Source organism: Leucopleurus acutus (assembly GCF_964270905.1).
Source record: "Leucopleurus acutus genome assembly, chromosome: 16".
NCBI classification, from domain to species: domain Eukaryota; kingdom Metazoa; phylum Chordata; class Mammalia; order Artiodactyla; family Delphinidae; genus Leucopleurus; species Leucopleurus acutus.
Window position 1 is genome coordinate 36,986,895 of NC_139158.1, and position 21,538 is coordinate 37,008,432.

General features: G+C 52.0%; 2 protein-coding genes across 4 annotated transcripts; both read left to right on the top strand.

Moving 5' to 3' along the window:
* Positions 1-551: 551 nt before the first annotated feature.
* RNPS1 (RNA binding protein with serine rich domain 1) lies at positions 552-9,940 on the top strand. Of its 3 annotated transcripts, none has more exons than XM_082857013.1 (8): positions 562-614; positions 3,602-3,789; positions 4,019-4,174; positions 4,835-5,026; positions 5,216-5,318; positions 5,622-5,775; positions 8,276-8,417; positions 9,015-9,940. In XM_082857013.1, exons 2-8 carry the CDS (start codon positions 3,719-3,721, stop codon positions 9,112-9,114), a joined length of 918 nt encoding a protein of 305 aa, XP_082713139.1. In that variant the 5' UTR covers positions 562-614; positions 3,602-3,718; the 3' UTR covers positions 9,115-9,940. The 3 variants fall into 3 exon arrangements, with proteins under 3 accessions (XP_082713141.1, XP_082713139.1, XP_082713140.1); XM_082857014.1 differs by lacking the exon at positions 562-614 and adding an exon at positions 818-1,006; XM_082857015.1 differs by lacking the exon at positions 3,602-3,789 and having other exon boundaries at positions 552-614.
* A 1,247-nt stretch (positions 9,941-11,187) lies between these two features.
* On the top strand, positions 11,188-21,007 carry ECI1 (enoyl-CoA delta isomerase 1). The gene is made up of 7 exons (XM_082857061.1): positions 11,188-11,244; positions 11,339-11,452; positions 14,146-14,273; positions 17,804-17,950; positions 18,739-18,860; positions 18,981-19,159; positions 20,523-21,007. The coding sequence occupies exons 1-7, from the start codon at positions 11,193-11,195 to the stop codon at positions 20,687-20,689; spliced, it is 909 nt and encodes a 302-aa protein (XP_082713187.1). The 5' UTR covers positions 11,188-11,192; the 3' UTR covers positions 20,690-21,007.
* Positions 21,008-21,538: the final 531 nt, after the last annotated feature.

A 21,538-nucleotide genomic window follows, 5' to 3' on the forward strand; every position in this document is an offset into this window, starting at 1 on the left:
GCTGAGTCTACACGGTAACCCCTCACACCACTAGTGGTAATCGCAAGAACCCATCCCCGCAATGGGCCCGGCCCGCTGAGCCGCCTCTGCCATGCGGGTCCCCACGGCCTGCCGCCAAAGGCCGCAGCACCTGCACACCCCTCCCCTAACCCCGCCGCCCGGCCTCTCCCAGCGCAAAGCTGCGGGGTCTGGAGACAAGCGCCTAGGCAAGCCGGGAGGCACGCCGCGAGCCCGGTGCGCACGCGCACGGATAGGGGCGGGGCCACGGCCCCCTTAACCCGCTCCGCGCCGGCCCGCGAGCTGCCCACACAGCGCAGTCCTCCCAGCCCCAGAGAGCTGCCAGCTTGCCGACCCCATGAGGGGTGCAGCTAGCCCGGGACAGCCCCAGTCGCCCCTCCAGAGAGGGAGACAGAATATAAGCGCCCCGACTCCTCTCTCCCCAAAAAGGCCTTGGCCCTTTAACCCTCTCCTCGCTCGCACTCATTGGCTGAGGCGGTCTACGTCATCGCTGCGCGCCGGACGAGGGTGCCTTCCCGCTCCCTAATCCTGACGCCAGAGCGGCGCCCGCGTCAGAGGCTGAGGAGAGCGAGCGGAGGTCGTGGCGGCGGGAAGATGTAAGTAGGGGGAATCCGACCCCATCCAAGCTTCAGGGGCCGCCCGCCAGGCTCGGCAGGGCGCATCGTGGAGCCGGCCTGCTCCCCGGCCACGCGGTGACAACGGCGGCCTAGCGGCGCGGTACAGTGTTTGAGAATAAAGAGTGTGGCCCGGGGCGGGCTGAGTGGGAGGCGCCGAGGCCGCGGCCCGGAAGTGGTCGGGGCCGCGGCGGGCGGAAGGGCGCCCTCGCTTCGTCCGCTCTGCGGCGGGCCCAGTGAGGCCCCCGGAATTCGGAGCAGCCGGGAGCTCGGCCTCCGCCCTCGGGGCCTTCTCGCCGGGCTGGAGACCCAGGCCCGCAACGCCGGGCCCTACCCTGGAAGTGCTCGCGGCCCGGCGCCTGGACTGGGGAGTTGTGAGTGAACGCGGACGGTGGGCGGCGAGATCGCGTGTGGGGCCGGTGCCGGTGGGTGCGGAGTTGCTTTGTGGGATGCCCTGGGTGACCGACTGACCCTCCCTTCGAAGCCGTTAATTCAAACATCGACTCCACGAACGTCTGCCGGGTTCCTGTGTGCCGTTCTCGGTGCTAGTCCTTGGGGATAGGCCCCTAACGTCTTGGAGCTCAGTTTGACGGGTAACCCCAGGAGGGAGGATACGGGAAGGTTAAAATCGATGGAGGAGAGGCATGGCTTTTTCTCTTTGTTATTTCGCATGAATTGTGCCTAAAATGTACTTTTAAATGGGGAAGGTGCTCTGAAGATGTGAGCTGAAACGCCATCTACTCGAGATTTAACTAATTGTTCTCTCCTCTCTCTGGCTGTTGGACGCGCACCTTTCCGGAGGATGGGGGAGGTAATCAAGGTCCTGTGCTGTTACCTGAACTTGTGTAAACAGAGAACCTCAACCTTTGCTTTCTAGTACTCAGGCCACGCCCAGCAAAGCGTTCACTTACTCTGTGGTTCTTAATTTTTAGTGTTTTAAGAATAACCGGTGGTGCTTGTTTTCACAAAGTACATTAGGGCAGATCTTTAGGACGGCGGTGGGGTCCAGGAATCTGCATTCTGGGACAGTTAAACAATAAGGTAGCCATTGGCCACACGTGGCTATTGAGTACTTGAAATATACCTAGTTCAAATTGAGGTGTTTCAAAGACTTAGTATGGGGAGGTGTAGATGTTTTATTAATGAATTTGTATACTGATTGGTGAAAAGATAATACTTGGTGTGTAGCATGTCAAATAAATATATTACTAATAGTTAACTTTATCTGTTAACCAAGATTTTTTGTAATGCAGCTACTAGAAAATTTTAGAGTACTCTTGTAGCTGGCACTCTTTCTATTGGACAGTGCTGCTCTTGGTGACGCTAATAGGGGCAATCCGGGGACCCCTGTTGAGCATTCAGAGACTGTGTGTGACTTTAGAGTCAAGAATTTATGTGAGAGAAGAGCCTCCAGAGCCTCTCTTCTAACATTAGCTACCGTTTATTGAGCCTTAACTAGGTGCCAAATTAACTCCTTTATGGGTTAATTTGGTTTATGTCCCTGATAACTATGAGGTGTAGGAACTGTCTGTGTCACTGTACTGCTGATGAGAACTTGAGGCTCAGAAAGGTTAAGTGATTTGTCCAAGGTCACACAACAGAGCTTTGAATCAAACCCAGGCAGGCTGACTCCAGACTCTTAACCATTGAATTATACTCACTGATTGTCCAAGGACACTAACCTTATCCAATGTTGCCTGCTGGGTGTCTATAGTACCTTATTATTTTAAAACAAAACATCTTTAAAAATTTTATAGTCCTGGAAAAGAGCAGCAAAAGTGACATTCTCTTTTGTACTTCACTTGCATGTCCAAAGCTGGGTACTCTTTTCTTCAGTCAGAATGTTTATCCAGCATTTTGGCAGCACTATTCACGTGGAAACAGGATCCCGATTGGTGTGCCGTGTCCAAGTTACTTACAGGAAGGTGAGCTAGAGGTAGTTGAGGCTGACATCCCGAGATCTTTGCTTGCAACTCAAGCAGATTGTACAAAACCTCAGTGGAAATACTAAAGACAACAGTCCTGAGGAAACAGGGCACATAATTAATTGTTTGTTCTTGAGTAATATTTACTATTGCTTGTTCACTGAGTACATGGCAGTCCAGGCACTTGGCTAAACCCTTACATGTGGTACCTCATCCAATTCCAATGTCTACTTTTTTCCCTCCAACATTTTATTTTTGAAAAAATGTGAACATACAGAAAAGCTGAAAAAATTTTGTGCAGTGAATAGCCACGTCACCACCACCTAGATTCTACATGATACATTTCTGTTAACATTTGCTTTATTTATATCTAGCCACCCATCAATCTTATTTTTTCTTGCATTTCAAAGTAAGTTGCAGACTTTGGTATACTTCCCCCCCTAACTCATATGCATATCATTAACATTAGTCAGTGTTTACAATGACTATTCTTCAACGGCTTATTTTACTGCTTTTTAAGTGTTCATGGGGAACGTTTCATTTGTTTGTGTTTGGGTATTAAATGTTTTGATGCCGGTACCAGTCACTTTTGAAATGGTTTTTGCTTCCAGTCATATCATATATTCAATGTATCCTACAAAGATTACAGCAATGAAACAAGAAATCTAATCCTGTCAGTTGGGTTTTTCTCTGTTCTGCATGCAAATGTGGTGCTGTAGTATTTCTAAAGGACTGTGGAGGGCTCATCATCAAACTTAAGAATGAAAAACGGGTATTGTACCGCCTGTAAAATAACAGGACACCACCATCCACACCGTTCCTTAAGAAAAAGACAAGCTGAGGTGATGGTTCTACCTGTGCCTCCTGTGGGGGCGGGATTCCCCCCCTGAGGAAACAGTGCTCATCCCCCGTGTGTTCCTGGCTTTGTGGATGCTTGCTGCTTACTGTGTTCCTTGCTGCCTTCTCCTGTGCTCAGCTTTTGATTGCAAAGTAGATATGTTGCCTTGCCAATTTACTCTGTAAATCCTTTTATCTTGTTATTAGGCTGCACTTTGGCGTAAATTGCAATCGATTAGGGATCGTTTCTCAGACTCAAGTTAGAAGTGAGAGTTCAGATAAGTGAGGCCGCCATTGCTGCTTTGAACACCTCAGAAGGGGAGAATGGATTTATCAGGAGTGAAAAAGAAGAGCTTGCTAGGAGTCAAAGAAAATAATAAAAAGTCCAGCACTAGGTAATCCTTCTGTTAGATTTTTCTAGTGCTACTTTGGGGGTGCTCATTGCTAGGGACCCTCAGAAAGGGGAAAATTGGAAATGTCTTGAATTTTACAGTGAAAGTGTCCTAAGCCACAGATATTTTGCCCTGTGATTGCCTGGGATTTGTGTAGCCCTTTGGGGTTGTGCTGTTGTTTCAGGGTTCATTCAAAGGGGCATGTAATCTCATACTCTTCCTCACTATCCAGGGCTCCTTCTCCTACCAAACGCAAAGACCGCTCTGATGAGAAGTCCAAGGATCGCTCTAAAGATAAGGGGGCCACCAAGGAGTCAAGCGAGAAGGATCGTGGCAGGGATAAAACTCGAAAGAGACGCAGCGCTTCCAGTGGTAGCAGCAGCACCAGGTGGGGCTGACGGGTTAGAGCATTGCCAGGGCCTCGCGTCCACAGCCGTGTCCCTCTTCCTTCCCGAAGAGCCTGCAGAGTGCTCTGTCTTCTTATAAAGGAACACACTCAGATTTTTAATAGAGACTCTAATTTATGGCAAACTGGTTTGGGGTTTGCTCTCATTATATACAGAGGATGGTGTTGGGATTCTTTCTTTTCTGGAGATGTTAAGGAATGGGACATCTTGGGGTATGCTTTTCTGTCAAGTGCTTTTGATTTGGAGTTGTGCTTGGATTGCCCTAGCCTGGAGCTTCCTTTTCCTTCTGTTGAAAACCAGCCTGTGTTAGTCAGTAGCTGCCTTCCAAGCTGAGTTAGTGGCTCTGACTTGCCAGGCTCCTCCTTTACCTCCCAGTAGGCAAGGCTTCTGTGTAGGTTGGAAGCAGCTCATTCTTCCTTCCCTATCACTGCACAATATGTATGCTGTTTTCTGTCCCTACCAAGGGCTTTGGCTTAGGGCAGGGATCGGAGGATGTCAGTGTTTGCCCCGCTGGGGAAAGCAGTGGGTTTTGAAAATACGAGGCTAGCGGTTCATCTTGGGAGCATGTGCAGGCTTGCCTGTTCAGTGAAGAAATGCTGCTCCCACCACTTGTCTGTGACCCCCTCCCTCTTGCCCCTCAGGTCTCGGTCTAGCTCTACCTCCAGCTCAGGCTCCAGCACCAGCACAGGCTCCAGCAGCGGATCCAGCTCATCTTCAGCATCAAGCCGCTCAGGAAGTTCCAGCACATCCCGCAGCTCCAGCTCCAGCAGCTCCTCTGGCTCACCGAGTCCTTCTCGGCGCAGACATGACAACAGGCGGCGTTCCCGCTCGAAGTGAGCTCCCTTCCAGCACCACTTCTCCACCCGGGAGTAATTGGCTTGAGGGCTCTCCCCCAAAACCTGTGAATTACCTGGGGACCTAAATTAACAAACGGGGGGCTGTAAAGTCACCGTAGTTATTATAAAAATAGACCAAAAAAGGAGTTTTACTGTCTTAATAGGATTTTTTGTTTTTTCAATCAGATCCAAACCACCCAAAAGAGATGAAAAGGAAAGGAAAAGGCGGAGCCCTTCCCCTAAACCCACCAAAGTGCACATTGGAAGGCTCACCAGGAATGTGACCAAGGTGAGGAATCCTGTTTCTGTCCAGTGGACAGTGGGGTGTGTCTATTTTGCAAATTTTCAAAGTGGAAAGCTGGAGAAGCAAGCCTCTGCCAGAAGGTGAACTTAGAATGTAGCATTTCGGAGGGCTGACTTGGTGGTGCATGACCAAGTAGAGCACTGGTTAATTCATTTTAATGGAATATATTATATGTATGTGTTTAGATTTACCCCCAGGTGCCAAGGTTGTAGTCATTGTGTAGTGGGTTCTCTGACTCTTACACAGGTGATTAGTGGGTGAGCATTAGTGACTCTTCTTTCTCCCTAGGATCATATCATGGAGATATTCTCCACCTATGGGAAAATTAAAATGATTGACATGCCTGTAGAAAGGATGCACCCCCATCTGTCTAAAGGCTATGCATATGTGGAGTTTGAGAATCCAGATGAGGCCGAGAAGGCGCTGAAGCACATGGACGGAGGTGAGTTAAGCCCTGCCAGCTCCCCTCTGAACCCCTGTTTCTTTGTCCCCTGTCCATGACCAGCTACCCACCACGCATAGTGTGTTTAAAACCAACTTTCAACCTGGCTGCATGTAAGAATCTCCCTGGAGCTCTTTCAGGATTCCAGTTCTTACTCAGTGGGTGGGTGTTTACCAAAAACATGTTTTGTGGAGCATGGTTCTTGAAAAAAAATTCATCAAATATGAATATCAATCAAAGTTTAAGGATCAAATGAACGGTTCCCCCCCACAAGGAGTATATTATGAATATAACGAAGCATCATTTTTATATGGAAATGTTTTCTTTAATCCTCTCTGAGTCATTCTCTCTCTCTCTCCCTCTCTCTCCCTCTCTCTCTCCCTCTCTCTCTCCCTCTCTCTCCCTCTCTCTCTCTCTCTCTATTTGGCTGCATTGGGTCTTCGTTGCTGTGCACGGGCTTCTCATTGCGTTGGCTTCTCTTGTTGCGGAGCACGGGCTCAGTAGTGGTGACTCGCAGGCTCTAGAGCGCAGGCTCAGTAGTTGTGGCACATGGGCTTAGTTGCTCTGCGGCATGTGGGATCTTCCTGGACCAAGGCTCAAACCCATGTCCCCTGCATTGGCAGGCGGATTCTTAACCACTGCGCTGCTAGGGAAGTCCTGAATCATTTTGTCTTTTGCTAACATTTCAGCATTTTTAGGATAACTTTGCTGAATTCACAAATTTTACCCATTTCCCATAGCCACTTTTTATTCGGTAGAATGATTTGTCAACCTTTGAACGCTTGTGAATAGCTTCAAATTTCGAATAGTCTGCATTTGAAGGAATATGGGATTTGTCTGTGCCCCAGTTCACTGCTGCTGTACTCTAGGCAGCTGGAGCTGAGCCGGGACTGCCCACAGCACTGTGTGGGCTGCCAGGCCAAGTGGGAAGGAGATTCTGAACCCCTTACAATCTTGACATCCTTGGAGGCCCTCTTATACATTTGATAAATAGCCTCGCAGGTCTTTGGCCCTTGAGCTCTGGTAGAGTTTGTATACTACAAAATTTTCCTTGGTACTGAGGTACAACTCTTTCAATCTACTTAAATCCCTCTGGAGTGTTTTATGAGTTAAGCATAAACTATGATCCATCCCTCTGCACACTTCAGCTCTTGGCTTTGTTGAGTCACACCTTTGTTTTAGAGACTGTTGATCTTGTGTATTTGATAGAGTCTGAGCACTTGCTAAAAATTTGGGAGACTTGGGCACGTTCAGGATGTGTGTGATTATAAATATTCCACGTTTTCTTAAGATTCTGGTAGGACTTTCCTGTGTGTATTGTGCTGTGCACCACTGAATGGAACAGCTCCACACTGTCTCCAGAAAGAAAGCGGGGGGGGCTTTGCCTTTACTGGTAGCTAGCCAGAGGATGACTTTGCCTCTGTTGTTACATAGTCAGTGCCTGTGAAATCCCTGACTTGGACTGGCTTTTGGCCATAGGCCAGGGCCACCTTAAGCCGTGTTTACTTAAATTGAGCCTTTCAAGTATGTTGCGAACATAGGTCCAAATTCCTGAGTCACCTTAATACCTCAGAAGTTCCCTTGAAAGTAGGAGCTGAGAAGATAGAAGACCCTCCACTCTTTGGGGGTACACGGGCTGTGCTTGGTCCCCTGAGCAGTCCCTGGACTGGATCCGGGTGCCTTATCCCCTGGGATTCTTGGGTCTGTGCCTCAGTGTCCTTTGCTCTTTCTTTCCCTGAGGTCCTGCAGTTTCCTTGTGCCTCCATTCTGAGCTGCCTCCCCTTGCCGTTCTACGATTTCATTCACACGTGGTTTTAGTACTTGCTGCACGTGGACTCACCTCCCTGAAGCACTTTTTTCAAACTCTTCAGACAGACTTGACAACTCCTGAACATCCTTTCATTTTGTTCCCCACCCCAGAAGTCCCTTCTTCCTCTCGGGCCCCACCTCTCAGGAGATCACAGATCATCCAAAACCCTGGTGCTGATCATCCTTCACCCCACCCCTGGGCTTGCTCACCTGATCCATCACCAAGCTCCGGTGATTATACCTCCCCGTTATCCCTTGAGTTCTTATGTTTCACCCCCATCTCAGTCCTGCCAAAGCCCCCTGCCAGGTCTCCTCACTGCAGTGCCCCCTTCACATTGCTCTTAAGAAGGAAGTTCAAGTGCAACACCACCTTCCAGCTCAGGGCAGGAGCATAGCTCTTCCCCTCACTTAGCAAATTCCAGGCTGTTCTTTAGGTGTTGACTTGGATGGTGCTTCCCGTGGAAGGCTATCCCAATGCACTAAGATTAGGTTCCCTGCTTCCTGGTAGTTTTCTTTATGAAACCTCCAATAACAGTAATTATGAGGTTCTTTCTGTGACCAGAGTAGTTTGTCCTTGTCCCCCCAGGCTCCTCTCTGTCTCACTCACCATGATATGCCCATAGCTGGCATTGGGCCTGGCCCAGGGTAGGTGCTTGTTAGATATTTTGTGACTTTATCCTTTTTTCAACAGGACAAATCGATGGCCAGGAGATCACTGCCACTGCTGTGCTGGCCCCCTGGCCTCGGCCACCCCCCAGGCGATTCAGCCCTCCCAGGAGAATGCTGCCACCACCTCCCATGTGGCGCAGGTCACCCCCACGGATGAGGAGAAGGTGAATCACTTCGGGGTCTCACAGGGGACTGGTTAGGGCCAGTTTCCGTTTATCTTATTTACAAACATAAAGTTAGGATGATGACTTTGGGACTTTGTCCAGCCCTGCCTGTCCTCTGTGCCTCATGATGGGGGTGGGAAAGCAGCATTGGCATAGGCAGTCTTCAGAGCTCATCGTGTTCTTTCCAGCTGGGGAAAGGAAGAGCTGCCTGATTGAGGGACCCTCGGGAGGTGTGACCCCTCCCCTCCCTCCATGAGAAAACCGGAAGGGTCAGAGGAGTAGGGGAGAGGCTAACAACACCCTTGGCAGAGGCCAGTGTCAGGCTGTCCTCTGCTAGCGGTGTCAAGGTGCACTTTGCACAGCCCTCGAAGAAGAGAGTGCCTGGGGTCATGCCCTTGGTCTCCAGAATATTTGTGTGTCTCCCAAGGGTTCTGCGTCAGGGACGTCCAAAGGGAGCTGTCCTGACTGGAGTGTTGGAGTGTGAAGCTGTGTAGAATTGTTCCCGAAAGAAGGCAGCTTTACCCCTGTGATTCCAGATGCGGAGCTGCTCCCGGGGCGTGGGTTTCGTGTCTGATGTGGTTTCTCCTCTTCCCACAGGTCACGTTCCCCTCGGCGCAGGTCCCCCGTGCGCCGGCGATCCCGCTCCCCTGGCCGCCGCCGCCACAGGAGCCGCTCCAGCTCCAACTCCTCCCGATAAGCAGGGCCACCGAAGCTCTGCCCTGTGACTTGTATACCATCCAACTTACTTTTGTCACTTTTCTAGCAGAAGGAGGATCGGTAGGAAAGAAATCCCTCACTCAGGGGCAGGCTTCGAAGGTGAAGGCAGTAATTGTTACATTTCCCCTGGCGGCAGAGTTCCGGCTGCAGGAGTGTTGTTGGTTTGGGGTCGTGCTTATAATGATGCCCTCCAGTTTTCTGGCTAGAAAGCTTCCACATTTCTAGTTCCTGAGAGTCAGTTTAGTGGCAAAGCCAGCAGGGATGAGCAGGGGGCTCCAGGCGGTGGTACAGCCCCAGCCTGGGAGCATGTTTTCCCATTCCACAGATGACGTGGGGTCCATCTGGTGGGCTGGTCGTGCCCTAACCTGTTGGCCTGCAGGGTCCCACAGGAAAGGGTGTGCTTTTACGCAGCTGCCATTCCTGTTAGCCTGGCCCTGCTCCCCTGCTTGAGTCCTCTTCTGACCTCTAGGGCCAAATACCCAAAATGGTTCTTTTCACGTGTACTCATGTGCGTGCACACACACACACACAGACAAACCCATGTCTCCCTTTCTCTCTGAAACTTGTAAGTTGAGAGCCAGCTCTGTCCGGTCATCACAGAACCCCCCGTTGTGTTGGTATTCATGGTGGTCGTGCAGGTTACTTTGGCAACGTGTACATTGCTTTTTTGGCTTTTATTGTACAGTCAGTACTATACATTTTCTGTTTTGCGTTTTGTAACTTTGTAGCATTTTAGATAATATTGTGTTTGTACTTTGTTGTGTAGAGAAAAGAATTGTGTTGAATAAACCTAGGATTAGAGTGCAGCTCGAGTGTTGGGTTCGCTGCCTCCTTCCTGTCCCTTGGCCCCAAAGGCAGCTTCAGTTGTGAGGTAATTAAACATGATTGTCTAAAAAATGTTTTGGTTTCATTCCCAAAGTCACAGCTCCAAAACCTCTCAACCAGAAAAACACTGGAAGTGTTTATGAGTGTTGGGCTGCTCCTTGGCTAGACACATTTTAGAAAGAGGTGTTTTTTGTTTTTCTTTATTGGCCACACCATGCAGCATGCAGGATCTTAGTTCCCTAATCAGGGATCAAACCTCCGCCCCCTGCACTGGGAGTGCTGAGTCTTTAACCACTGGACCACCAGGGAAGTCCCAGAAAGAGGTGTTTTATCACCTTTATATTACAGGAGCTTTGAATTCTGCCTGACCAGAAATGTGGATTTCATTTGCTGCTGCTATTTTAGGTGGCCATGGAAAAGCTATTTTCCACCTCAAAAACTGGTTTGTTTCACAAGGAACAATTGAAAACACTTAAGATGTTACAAAAACAAGTCTCAGTTGCCCCCCCCCCCCGTACTTGACCCTTGGCCCTTACTGTGTCCAGTGTTCAAACTGAATGGTCAGAACAGTGTTCAGGCAGGATCAAGTAAATACAAACACGAGATGTCTCCTTCCCCTTCCTTGTGGGGAGCACTGCAGTCCCACAGTGGTGTGAGAGCACCTCACCCCTTGGGGAAGGTGAAGGGTCAGTTCTTAGTCACCAGGCTATGCTGCCCCACGCCTGTGGCTAAACCACCAGCTGAGATTCCTGGTCCCCCCCACAGGCAGGAGGCGGAGTTCACACTGGCCCCCATCAGCATCCCCTCTAGCATCCTTTCCAGTGCCCACAGCTCTGCTGACGGCTCTGCGGGGCCGCAAGCTGCCGGGGTCCCCACAGTCCCTGACTACCACTCGGTTCACAACCCTCTCCGGGACTCGCACACTCCGTGACTTACGTGTGGTCCCGGGCCTGGGCGGCTCGATCTTTGCGTGGTGGCGCAGCTGCGAGTCGTGGGGAGGTCGTGGGGAGTGCGGCGTCTGGCCTGTCCGGTTTTCCCTATCGGCGACCCTTCACCCCGCAGCCCCAGCGTCCTGCTCAGCTAAGCCCGAAGCTCCGCCCGCTCGGGCCTCCGACCGCGGCCTTGGCCGGGTGCAGTAGCCCCCGCCTCCCGGAGGAGAGGCCTAGGCCCTGGGGGCGGGGCGGGCGGCAAGGCCACACCCCGGCGCCGCGACCCCGACCCAGTGCGGTCAAGATGGCGCTGGCAGCTGGAGCGCGTGTCTTGTCGCGTGCCCTGCTTTGCCCGTGTGCGTGACTGGGGGCGGCGGCCGGGTTGGGCAAGGGCCTGGGGAGGGGGGCAGGGGCGCGGCAGGCTAACGGGCCTCGCGCTGCCCTCCGCAGGGGCCTTGCTCCGGGGCGCGACCATCAGGCGGACGGAGCCGACGGCCGGCAGCGGGGACAGCGCGCGGCGTTTCGGGACCCAGCGGGTGCTGGTGGAGCCGGACGCAGCCGCAGGTAAGCGCCCGGAGCGCGGTCGCCCGAGCGCCCGGCCGCCCGGCTGTGGGGAAAGAGGGGGGCGCTGGCAGCAGAGCGGGCTTCACTGGGCAGTGCGTTTGATCTCCCCCAGCTCCAGGCCCAGACCTGGAATCCAGACTCGGGAGAACGCTCGAATTTCTAAAGGCCACGGGATAAAGCCCAATTTTAAAGGCAGTTTCTGTTGAGTTCAAAGCTTAAGGGTCATCAGTCTAGGTGTTTTCGCCCCCCAGTTCATTATGAAGATAAAAATATTTCAGTTTTTAAAGTTTGGGGCATGTGCTCCTTAGCTGTTAAATTGGGAACTAAAATAATTGGAAGTATTTCAGAATAAAATATTTTAATTTTTCTTAATACTCCCAAGTGGCACAGAACCCAGCAGATATTTTTTTAATTAAAGCCAGGAGCCACAAGTGAAGTCACTCCTACCCACTCCCATCAGAACACCTCCTAAAAGTCTCCAAGGGGGATTTTAAAAAGATAGAAAAAGCACTTTTGAAAGAGAAACCAGTGCTTTCTCTACCAGAGGGCACTTCAGAGCTGGGTCCTGAGCAGGCTTGACGTCGGAGACGTGCAGTGTCAGATTTTAGGACAAGCTGTCTCATGACCTCCCAGCTCCTGGCCTCAGCCTTTCAAGATGCCTCCCATCCCCAGTCCACTCTGGCTTGGCAGGGAGCCAAGCTCCTCCCCAAAAGGGGCTACAGTTTCAGCCCCCCAGAGCCCCCCAGACACGCACAGGTTGTGTATCGCTGCCTGTGCCTGGACTGCTGTCAGGGCACCCACCGTGTTCCTTGGTTCAGTTCTCTAGTTTAGCTCCTCTCTGGGTTGGGGGCTGCCCGAGCCAGGTGATGAGGGGCCCAACTACGAGTCCAACAAAAACCTGAGTTTCTGAAAGGATTGTTTCTGTGACAGATTTGAATATATATCAGAACTTGAATAAAACACATTTTTAAAGTATTGAAGTAGGTGGTGGTGGTTGCACAAGATTGTGAATATACTTAATACCACTTAGTTGTACACTTAAAAATGGTTTGAATGGTAGACTTTCTTTTATGTAAACAAGTAAGAAAAAAATTATCAGTGAGACAATTTTTTACCAAAGTGCTTTCCCACCCCACCATGGAAGAACTCGCTAGCTTCACCGGCTTATCATGGTAGAAGGTTGAGTTTGAGGTCAGAAAGCCAGGCTTGGTTCTGTCCTCACTGCCAGACCTGGGTAACCTTCAGGCATCTTGAGGCTTGGAGGAATTAATGGAATAAAAGTACTTTTTTAAATGTTTTCATTTGAGACTTCCCTGGTGACTCAGTGGTTAAGCATTTGCCTGCCAATGCTGGGGACACGGGTTCAATCCCTGGTCTGGGAAGATCCCACATGCTGTGGAGCAACTAAACCTGTGTGCCACAACTACTCTGAGCCTGTGCTCTAGAGCCCACGTGCCACAACTACTGAAGCCCATGTGTCTAGAGCCCATGCTCCGCAACAAGAGAAGCCACCGCAATGAGAAGCCGACACACCGCAACAAAGAGTAGCCCCTGCTCGCCACAACTAGAGAAGAGCTTGCGCACAGCAACAAAGACCCAATGCTGCCAAAAATAAAATAAATAAATAAATTTTAAAAAAAGAAAAAAGAAACTTACCTCCGAACCAAGTTTGGGGAGCTCACTTCTGAAAGTTTTGATTGCTTCTTATTTTTACATGTACATACCTGTAGCCAGTTAATAATTACCTCTTCCTCATAAATCATAGGTCTCAAAAGAGTCTCCTTGCCTTCAGGACTTAATTCTCATTCCTAGAGAATGGTTTGTGTTGACTATCCAGAGATTTCCAAGGCCTTGACCAGGGAGATGTACCCTAAGTGAACGGTGGCATTTCTAAAGCCCTTGGGGTCTGCCCTTGGGCCAGGCAGTGAGAACAGATGGCCCCAGCCGGCGCAGGCCAGCAGCTGCACTGTCCACAAGGGCAGGCCCTACCACTCCTGCTTTCCCTGCTGCTGGCAGTATAAATGAATAGATGGAGTGTTTAAGAACATCTGACCCCTGATATTCTTACTCTCAATCCTTAAACAAGCATGAACCAGAGGCCCCCACTGGCGTTCCTCCTTGCACATCTGGTTTAGTGTTTGCTCACTTACTCAAGAAACTAAGGCTATTTCTTACTCCCCTGAGGATGTAGGACTTACATCTGGGAGAAAAAGATCAACAAAAATTTGTACATGAATGTTCACAGCAGTATTACAATGGCCAAAAGGTGGAACTAACCCAAGTGTCCATCAGCAGGTGACTGGATAAGCAAAACATGCTGTACACAGTTAATGGAACGTTATTTGATCTTAAGAAGGAATGAAGCACTGACACATGCTACTACATAAATGAACCTTGAAAACAGTGAAGACAGACACAAAAGGTCACATATGATTCCACTTATATGAAATGTCCACAACTGGCAAATCCATAGGAACAGGAAAGAGATTACTGATTGCCAGGGGCTGGAACAGGAAGAATGGTAACTGCTGATGGGTACAGGGTTCCCTTTCTTATAAGGTATATGAATCTCACCTCAATTTAAAAAACCCAAAATCTGTGTAGCTTCCCATGGCCTGGTTGAGGGTGCAGGGTAGTTGGGGGTACCTTTCCCATGTTGGGTATGAGTTTTGTCCTTTTCATTTTCAAACTAGGGGTCGCCGTGATGAAGTTCAAGAACCCCCCAGTGAACAGCCTCAGCCTAGAGCTGCTGACAGAGTTCATTATCAGCCTGGAGAAGCTGGAGAATGACAAGACCTTCCGAGGCGTCATCCTGACTTCGGTGGGTGCTCCTTAGCTCCCCCAAGGCCCCAAGTTCTCAGGTCGAAGTCTAGACTCAGGAACCCTCCTACACACTTCACATGGTGGAGAAAACCCAGGCGGCCCAGGTGTGGGTGCCACCACAAAGGGCTTCCAGGGGTTGTAGTCCTGGGTGTGGGGGCTCGAGGGGGCCGTGCCATGGGCAGCTGGTTCTCCCGCAGGAGGCTGATCCTTAGTTCCCAGGTCATGCGGTTGTGGAGCCAGACCTGGGGCAAGCCTCGGCCCTCCACACCCAGGGCCAGGATGTAGGTGAGGGCAGGTGACATTTCTGCAGGATATCCTTGAGGCCATTCGACCTCACGAAGGGTGGACCCTGTGCAAACTTGGCAACAGCTCCCTGGGGACCTACCCAGGCCAGCCCCAGTGACGGTGCTCATCCCAAAAGCTGTGCCCTCCATTCCCATCTGGGCAGGTCCTAGAGTTGAGGTCTCAGAGGGCAGGCTTTTCCCTTCTGAATTCTCGAGGGGAATGGGAACGGCAGCATTTCCCCTACAAGCCAGCAAATGCTGGTAACAACAGGACTTTGTTGGGTCAGGAAGAGCACTGGGGTCACCTTTCAAGTTAGAAGGAGGCACAGACAGCATAAGCGTCCCCCAAAGCTAAGTGCCACGATACTAGAGACCAATGGGAACACCTTGGCCCTGCCGTCATTAAAGGTGCAGGAAGCAGACGGTCACAGCCTGCTTCCTGCACCTTTTAGGCCAAGGTTTGGAAGGTCCACTGTGGGCTCGCACCTGCTTCCTTAAACCCTCAGGTTGTCCTGGGGTGGCCTGGAGTTGCAGCTCTGGAGAGCCTGGCTGCCTCTGACGAGGGGACCCATCACTGTGCTGGAGGCACGGACCAGCAGGGAACCCTCAGGGGCTGGCCTGATGCACGCACCCAGTGTGTCCCGTGAAGCTGGGGTTTGCAGAGCCAAGCCTTGCCCCATCCCATGGGAGTGAGATGACCTTATTGCTCCAAGGGTAGGACTTATACTGGGTGTAGATCATTTGAGGGAACTTTCTAACCTGCCTAGAGATGCTGAAATTGCCTAGGAACTTTTCACCCTGGATAATTCCTGAAAATACTCCATTTAAGGTGTCATTTCATAGCCTGACGTTTTCTTTATTATGCTCTGAAAATGAGAGAATTGCGTGTCACCAGAGATAGGACCTTTAGAACGAAAGAGGGGAAGACCTGTCGCTTGTCCAGGCCCCCAGCCCCTGTGCTCTGGGGACAGGGAGCCAGCATTTGTCCCTCCGGAGCCTGCGTTCTCCTTGTGACAGTGTCCTCCCCTCCAGCAATGTGTCTGCACCTCGTGTTCTGTATCAAGTTCCTCCTGTGTACGTAGCACAAGGCCTGGCCCAAAGTGGGTCCTCAGCAAATGTTTTGGAAGGACTTGTGTTAGTTGGGGCCACCTTAACGAAGGACCACCAACGGGTAGCAGTGGGGCAGAACAACAGAAATGTATTCCCTCACGGTCTGGAGGCCACAGGTTCAAAATCAAGGTGTCAACAGGGCCAATCACATCTAGAGGCCATGGGGGAGAATCCTTTGCTTCTGCCAGCTTCGGGGGGCCCCTGGGTTCCTGTACTTGTCTCCACGTGGCTGTCTGCCCTATCTCTGTGTCCGAATCCTCCTCAGAAGGACACCAGTCAAAGGATTTAGGACCCCCATACTCCGGTACGGCCTCATCTTAACTTGATCTCATCTGCAAAGATGCTATTTCTGAATAAGGTCACATTCTCAGGTACTGGGGTGAGGACTTGACCTTGTCTTCTTCGGTGACACAGTTCGGCCCACTACAGATACGTTGCTGAATCACAGAAATCACGGAAATAGGCCAACCCACGTCCGTTTTCATCTGTCTGGCAGAGGCCATCCCCAGCTGGGATTAATGTGTTCGCTTCTCTCGCATCCAGAATAGAGTTCTTTGCCTTTGCTTCCCTCCAGCGCCAGGACTGTGGGCAAGTGCTGTCAGCCCCTCCAGCTTCTGTGCTGAGAAAATGAATTGGGGAGGCAGTGAGGAGGGGGGAGCCAGGAGCTCATGGTGGGAAGAGATTAAGGAGGAAGGCTGAAAAGCTGAACATCAGTCCTGCCACATCTTCAGAGCAGGAGCAGCTCCATCCCCGTGCCGTCCCACCCCCAACAGGCGCTGGCTCACGGGTCCCTGCTCGGCCTGTGAGACAGCAGGACGTGGTGTACCGACCGCCAGTCTTTCCATCCCTGTGGGGCCTTTTTAGTGACAGGAGTGGAACACGTTCCACGTAAACAAAAGGCCAGCCTGCTGGTATCAGTGCACACACAGGCACGTGTGTATATGAGAAACACGGGGCTGCATCTATGCCCTGCACTGCAACTTGCTTTTGTCGCTTAATATAAGGATGTAGAGGACTTCGAGTGTGGCTGCCCCTCCTCACAGACACTGCAGGCAGGGGAGGGGGTTCAGTCGTTGCTGCAGCAGCACATGGTGACCGCGGCCAGTGCTGGTTAGTGATCAGCAACCCCAGGTGCGGTGTTCTCGGGTGAGGGCTGGGGAGCTGCCCCTCCCCTGGCCTGCATTCTTGACAGAGCACCCAGAACCTGGTGCCCATGCCCAGAAGCACCTTCTGCCTTCGTCTGCGCTCCCCACCCCCACTTCAGCGGCTGTGTTGGGGCCTGGGGCGTCCACACAGGACACACGTGCCTTACAGATCCTTCCCCAGGCTTATGTCTCACGTGTGACAGCCCAGGGCAGAGGTCTGTCTTCTTTTTTTAAAAAAAAAGCTAACTGCATGATGACCAGACTGCAGCCATGACATAAGTTGGTCCATCTTTTTTTTTTTTTTTTTAAACAGAAACCATTTTATTTTATTTATTTACTTTTGGCTGTGTCGAGTCTTAGTTGCAGCACGCGGGATCTTTCATTGCGGTTCACGGGCTTAGTTGCCTGCGGCCTGTGGGATCTTAGTTCCCCGACAGGGATCGAACCCACATCCCCTGCACTGGAAGGCAGATTCTTAACCACTGGACCACCAGGGGAGTCCCGAGGTCTGTCTTCTTGACTGCTCACCACTCCCTCCTTCCCTGGCCGGGTCCTGACAGCTCCTTCTGGCCTGCACCGGAGTCTGCAGTTTGCTTTTGGGGTACATCAGAACGTGTGTCCCCTCCGACTGTCAGGAGTCCTCCCCCGCCCCTGAGTTCCTCTGCCCAGGATGAGTACAGAGGTATGCACAGAGTCCGGTGTGTTTATGTCCCTGGGGGAGCACCTGGCCCTGCTGCCTTTTCTTCCAGTTTGAAGCTGGAAAGGGAAGAATATCCCAGGATGCAGAAGGAACAGAGTCCAAGGGAGGTCCAGGCTGCCTCTCTGGAGCCCCCAGCTCTGGGCTCCTGGAGGCAGCATCCTGCTGCCCAAGCATGACCTCAGTTCCCCTGTCTCTTGAGCACCTGTGGGCTCCCTGGGCCCTGGGGCTGTGTTGGCACTGTGGGGCAGACTCTGACGGGGCCCCTGCCCACCCCCCCCCACCTCCCCAGGACTGCCCCAGGGTCTTCTCCGCAGGCCTGGACCTGACAGAGATGTGCGGGAAGAACCCGGCCCACTACGCCGAGTACTGGAAGGCGGTGCAGGAGCTGTGGCTGCGGCTGTACCTATCCAACCTGGTGCTGATCGCCGCCATCAACGTGAGTGTCCCCGCTCCCGAGGGGCCTCCATGGCTCGCTGCGGGCCAGCCCTTAGGGTGGGTGTGGATGTGGCCCTGCCCTCAAAAAGCCCTCAGAGAGGCAGGGGGCAGTCGGGAGACCCTCAGAGGTGCACAGGTCAGCTTGCCATTACAGACCAGGTGAAGGGGTGGGGCTGGGGGGGACTTGCTCACTGAGGTGGGGGTGAGTGTGGGGGCAGGAACTAGGGCCCATGGTCAACGTGGTCCAGCAGGAGGGTTATGAGGGTGGGGGCAAGTGGGATCAGATCTACATTTTGGGAATATCACTTTGGCCTAACCTAGGGAAGGCAGGGGTGGGGCTAAGGCCAGAGAGGTGCCAGGAGGGCCTGAGCTGGGTGGAGAGGAGGGATGGCCAGAGTCAGGAAGACTCCATGGGGTGTGGTGGCCGCTGACAGCCTCTGTTTGGGGCAGTGGATGTATGAGATGAGGGCAGGGTGAGGTCGGGCCTCGGAGGACCTCCTGCTGGAGGAGAGGAGAGGCCGCTTGCTGCCCTGACATGTGCGTGAGAAAAGAGGGGGTGTTCTGGGCCTGAGCGCTGGCCACCTTGCCAGTGCCCGCGGCCTCAGGCTGATGGGCAAGCCGGAGCCCCTTGTGCGCACACCCCCAGTGTTGGTACAGCATCCTGGGGGCTGAAAGCACCCAAGAGCTCACGGCCACCTGAGGCCCTTCCTTGGGACCCTGGGTCTCTGGAAGATGACCGGAACCAGCCACAGCAGCACCCAGAGCCCGTTGGTCCTGCTTCCCCTGTAGGGAGCCTGCCCGGCCGGAGGCTGCCTTATCTCCCTCACCTGCGACTACCGGATCCTGGCTGACAACCCCAAGTACCTCATTGGGCTGAACGAGACCCTGCTGGGCATCGTCGCCCCCTTCTGGTAAGACCGGGGGCTGCACCCACACTCCACCAGACCCGGGGCTGAGCCCACCACCGCCCACCCCCCGACCCCCATTCCCCGGGAGCCCTGAGCCCACCGTGAGTGGGTGTCTGCTTCCAGGTTCAAAGACACCCTTGTGAACACCATTGGGCATCGTGCCTCAGAGCAGGCCCTGCAGCTGGGGTTGCTCTTTCTGCCAGCAGAGGCCCTCCAGGTGGGCCTGGTGGACCAGGTGGTGCCTGAGGACCAGGTGCTGAGCACAGCGCTCTCGGTGATGGCCCGGTGGATGGCCATTCCAGGTGAGGGGCGTGGCGGGGGGGGGGCAACAGCTGTGGGTACCGGTGGGCAAGTAGAGAGCCCCGTCCCCTCCCCAGCCTGGAGCTTCTGGTGAGACAGGAGGTTCTCAAGCAATTCACAAATGAGCCATTCACAATAGCAGACTGACCTAGTGTCCTGAGGCTGATGTAACAAATTACCACAAGAGGGGGAGTTGCGGGGCAGGGGGGTGCTTAAAACAAGGGAAATGCATTCTCTCTCAGTCTGGAGGCCAGAAGTCTAAAATCGGTGTGGGCAGGCCCTCGCTCCTGCCAGAGGCTCTGGGGGAGGCTCCTTCCTGCCTCTTTCAGTTTTGGGGGCTCCAGGTGTCCTTGGCTGTGGCTGTGTCACTCCCATCCCTGCTGTGTCTTCACATGACCTTTTCCCACAGTGTGTCTCTATATCTCAGAGCTCCCTCTCCTTTTACGGACACCTGTCCCTGGATTTAGGGCCCACCCTGAATCCAAGATGATCTCAGTTACACCTGCAAAGACCTTTTTCCAAGTAAGGTCTCTTGCAGATACTTTTTTGGGGTCCACTGTTCAACCCACTACACAGACAACTGGAAACAGCTTGTGTGTCTGTGTATAGAAATAGGGCTGCTTGGGACTTCTCTGGTGGTCCAGTGGTTAAGCCTGCCTGCTTCCACTGCAGGGGGTACAGGTTCGATCCCTGGTCAGGGAACTAAGATCCCACATGCAATGTGGCCAAAAAAGAAATAGGGCTGCTTATATCAACTATGGTAGAAACCAGGGATCAGCAGGCTGTCTGTAAAGAGCCAGGGAGATTTTCGGCTTTGTTGGTCACATGGTCTCTGCCATAACGCCAGAGCAGGAGGGCGGACTTAGAGCACGTGAACTAACAAGCGTGTCTGTGTTCCAATAAAACCAGGCCACCGAATTCTGAATTTCATGTAATTTTCACGTATCACAAAATATTACCCTTTTAAAATTTTTTCCATCTATATAAAAATGTAAATACCATTCTTGGCTCTTGAGCTCTGGGGGGCCAGGTTTGCCGATGCCTGACACAGACAAATGCCTGAATACCGTGCAGCCATTAATTATGTTGTAAAAGAGTATGTAGTGACATGGAAAATATTGCCGACAATATAGTTGAGGGAAAATAACAGGTTAAAAAGGCAACTTTCACAATATCATCCTGTATGATTTTAAAGGAAATCAATGGACAGTAGGGAACAGGTGGCTTTCATTTTCTTCTCTTTGCTCATTTGAATTTTCTAAGTTTTCTACCGGAGTTTCAGTTGGAACTCCCTTGGAAAGCTTGGGAATACCACTGTCCCAGAGAAGAGCATGGGTTTTCACAGGTGGGACCCATCTTCTTTAGATCACGCTCGACAGCTGACCAAGAACATGATGCGAAAGACCACGGTAGATCGCCTGGTGAAGCAGCGCGACGCGGACATCCAGAACTTTGTCAGTTTCATCTCCAGAGACTCCATCCAGAAGTCCCTGCAGATGTACTTAGAAAAGCTCAAACAAAAGAAAGGCTAAGGGCTGGGCTGCCCATGCAGGGTTTTTAGCCGTTTGCACCCTTCCGGGGGCCCTATGGTTCCAAGGGATTTAAAGAAAGTGTTTTCCAATTTAAACGTACTTTTAGCTCTTTGTTTTGCTCATCTCCCTAAAAGGCCTGTTCCTTGTAGCCATAGTCCTAAGGCCTGTTACCACTCACGAGTACCCTTTGTGCCTGGCGGGTGGGCAGATGGGCACAGCTGGCAAGCAGTGTCTTGATTTGGGAATCATAAAGTGGTAGATGGCACCCTTCTGGACCTCAGCGATGTCACTGTTGAGTGTCTCCTCTCCCAGAGCAGAATAAAGCCCTTGAGTTTCCCATCCCTGGCTGGTGGGATGCCTGACTGCTGGAGGCATAAGGCCAGGTAGTTGTGGGCCCTGGCAAGCCACACAAGAAAAGGAAAAGGGAAAAGCCCTTGGGCTGCCATGGTTTTTTGTTTGGATGGAAAGCCTGTATAAATTTCAGAGAAATTGGGTGACTTGGAGAGGGAGGAGGGAGGCATTTTACATCACAGGTGTCCTAAATCTGACTTTAGAAAGATCTAACAAGAAAAGCTTGTTCAGATTCTTGAAACAAAGGTTTTTCTCCCCCATACAATTCAGGCCAGTTAAATCCTGCGGAAGGTGAGACGCTTCGAAAACCAGAAACCTCATCAGGCCCCTGTCATTTACACTGTGTACCCCAGTTCTACTTGTTCCCAATCCTCAGGTGATGGGTTTACTCAGGGTGCAGGCCACTGTCCTCCCTGCTGAGTCCTTGCCCAGCCCAGGGCTCCTGAGGAAGAAGCTACCAGGAAGGCACCTTTGAAGGGGCTGTAACCACTGTGAGCT

Bases quoted from the DNA above. Each gene is read 5' to 3' on its own strand.
- RNPS1 (XM_082857013.1), top strand. From the start codon at position 3,719: ATGGATTTATCAGGAGTGAAAAAGAAGAGCTTGCTAGGAGTCAAAGAA. The intron at 5,776-8,275 runs GTGAGTTAAGCC...TTTTTTCAACAG, and splicing joins GCTGAAGCACATGGACGGAG to GACAAATCGATGGCCAGGAG. The intron at 8,418-9,014 runs GTGAATCACTTC...CTCTTCCCACAG, and splicing joins CCCCCACGGATGAGGAGAAG to GTCACGTTCCCCTCGGCGCA.
- ECI1 (XM_082857061.1), top strand. From the start codon at position 11,193: ATGGCGCTGGCAGCTGGAGCGCGTGTCTTGTCGCGTGCCCTGCTTTGC. The intron at 11,245-11,338 runs GTGCGTGACTGG...TGCCCTCCGCAG, and splicing joins GCGTGCCCTGCTTTGCCCGT to GGGCCTTGCTCCGGGGCGCG. The intron at 19,160-20,522 runs GTGAGGGGCGTG...CATCTTCTTTAG, and splicing joins CCGGTGGATGGCCATTCCAG to ATCACGCTCGACAGCTGACC.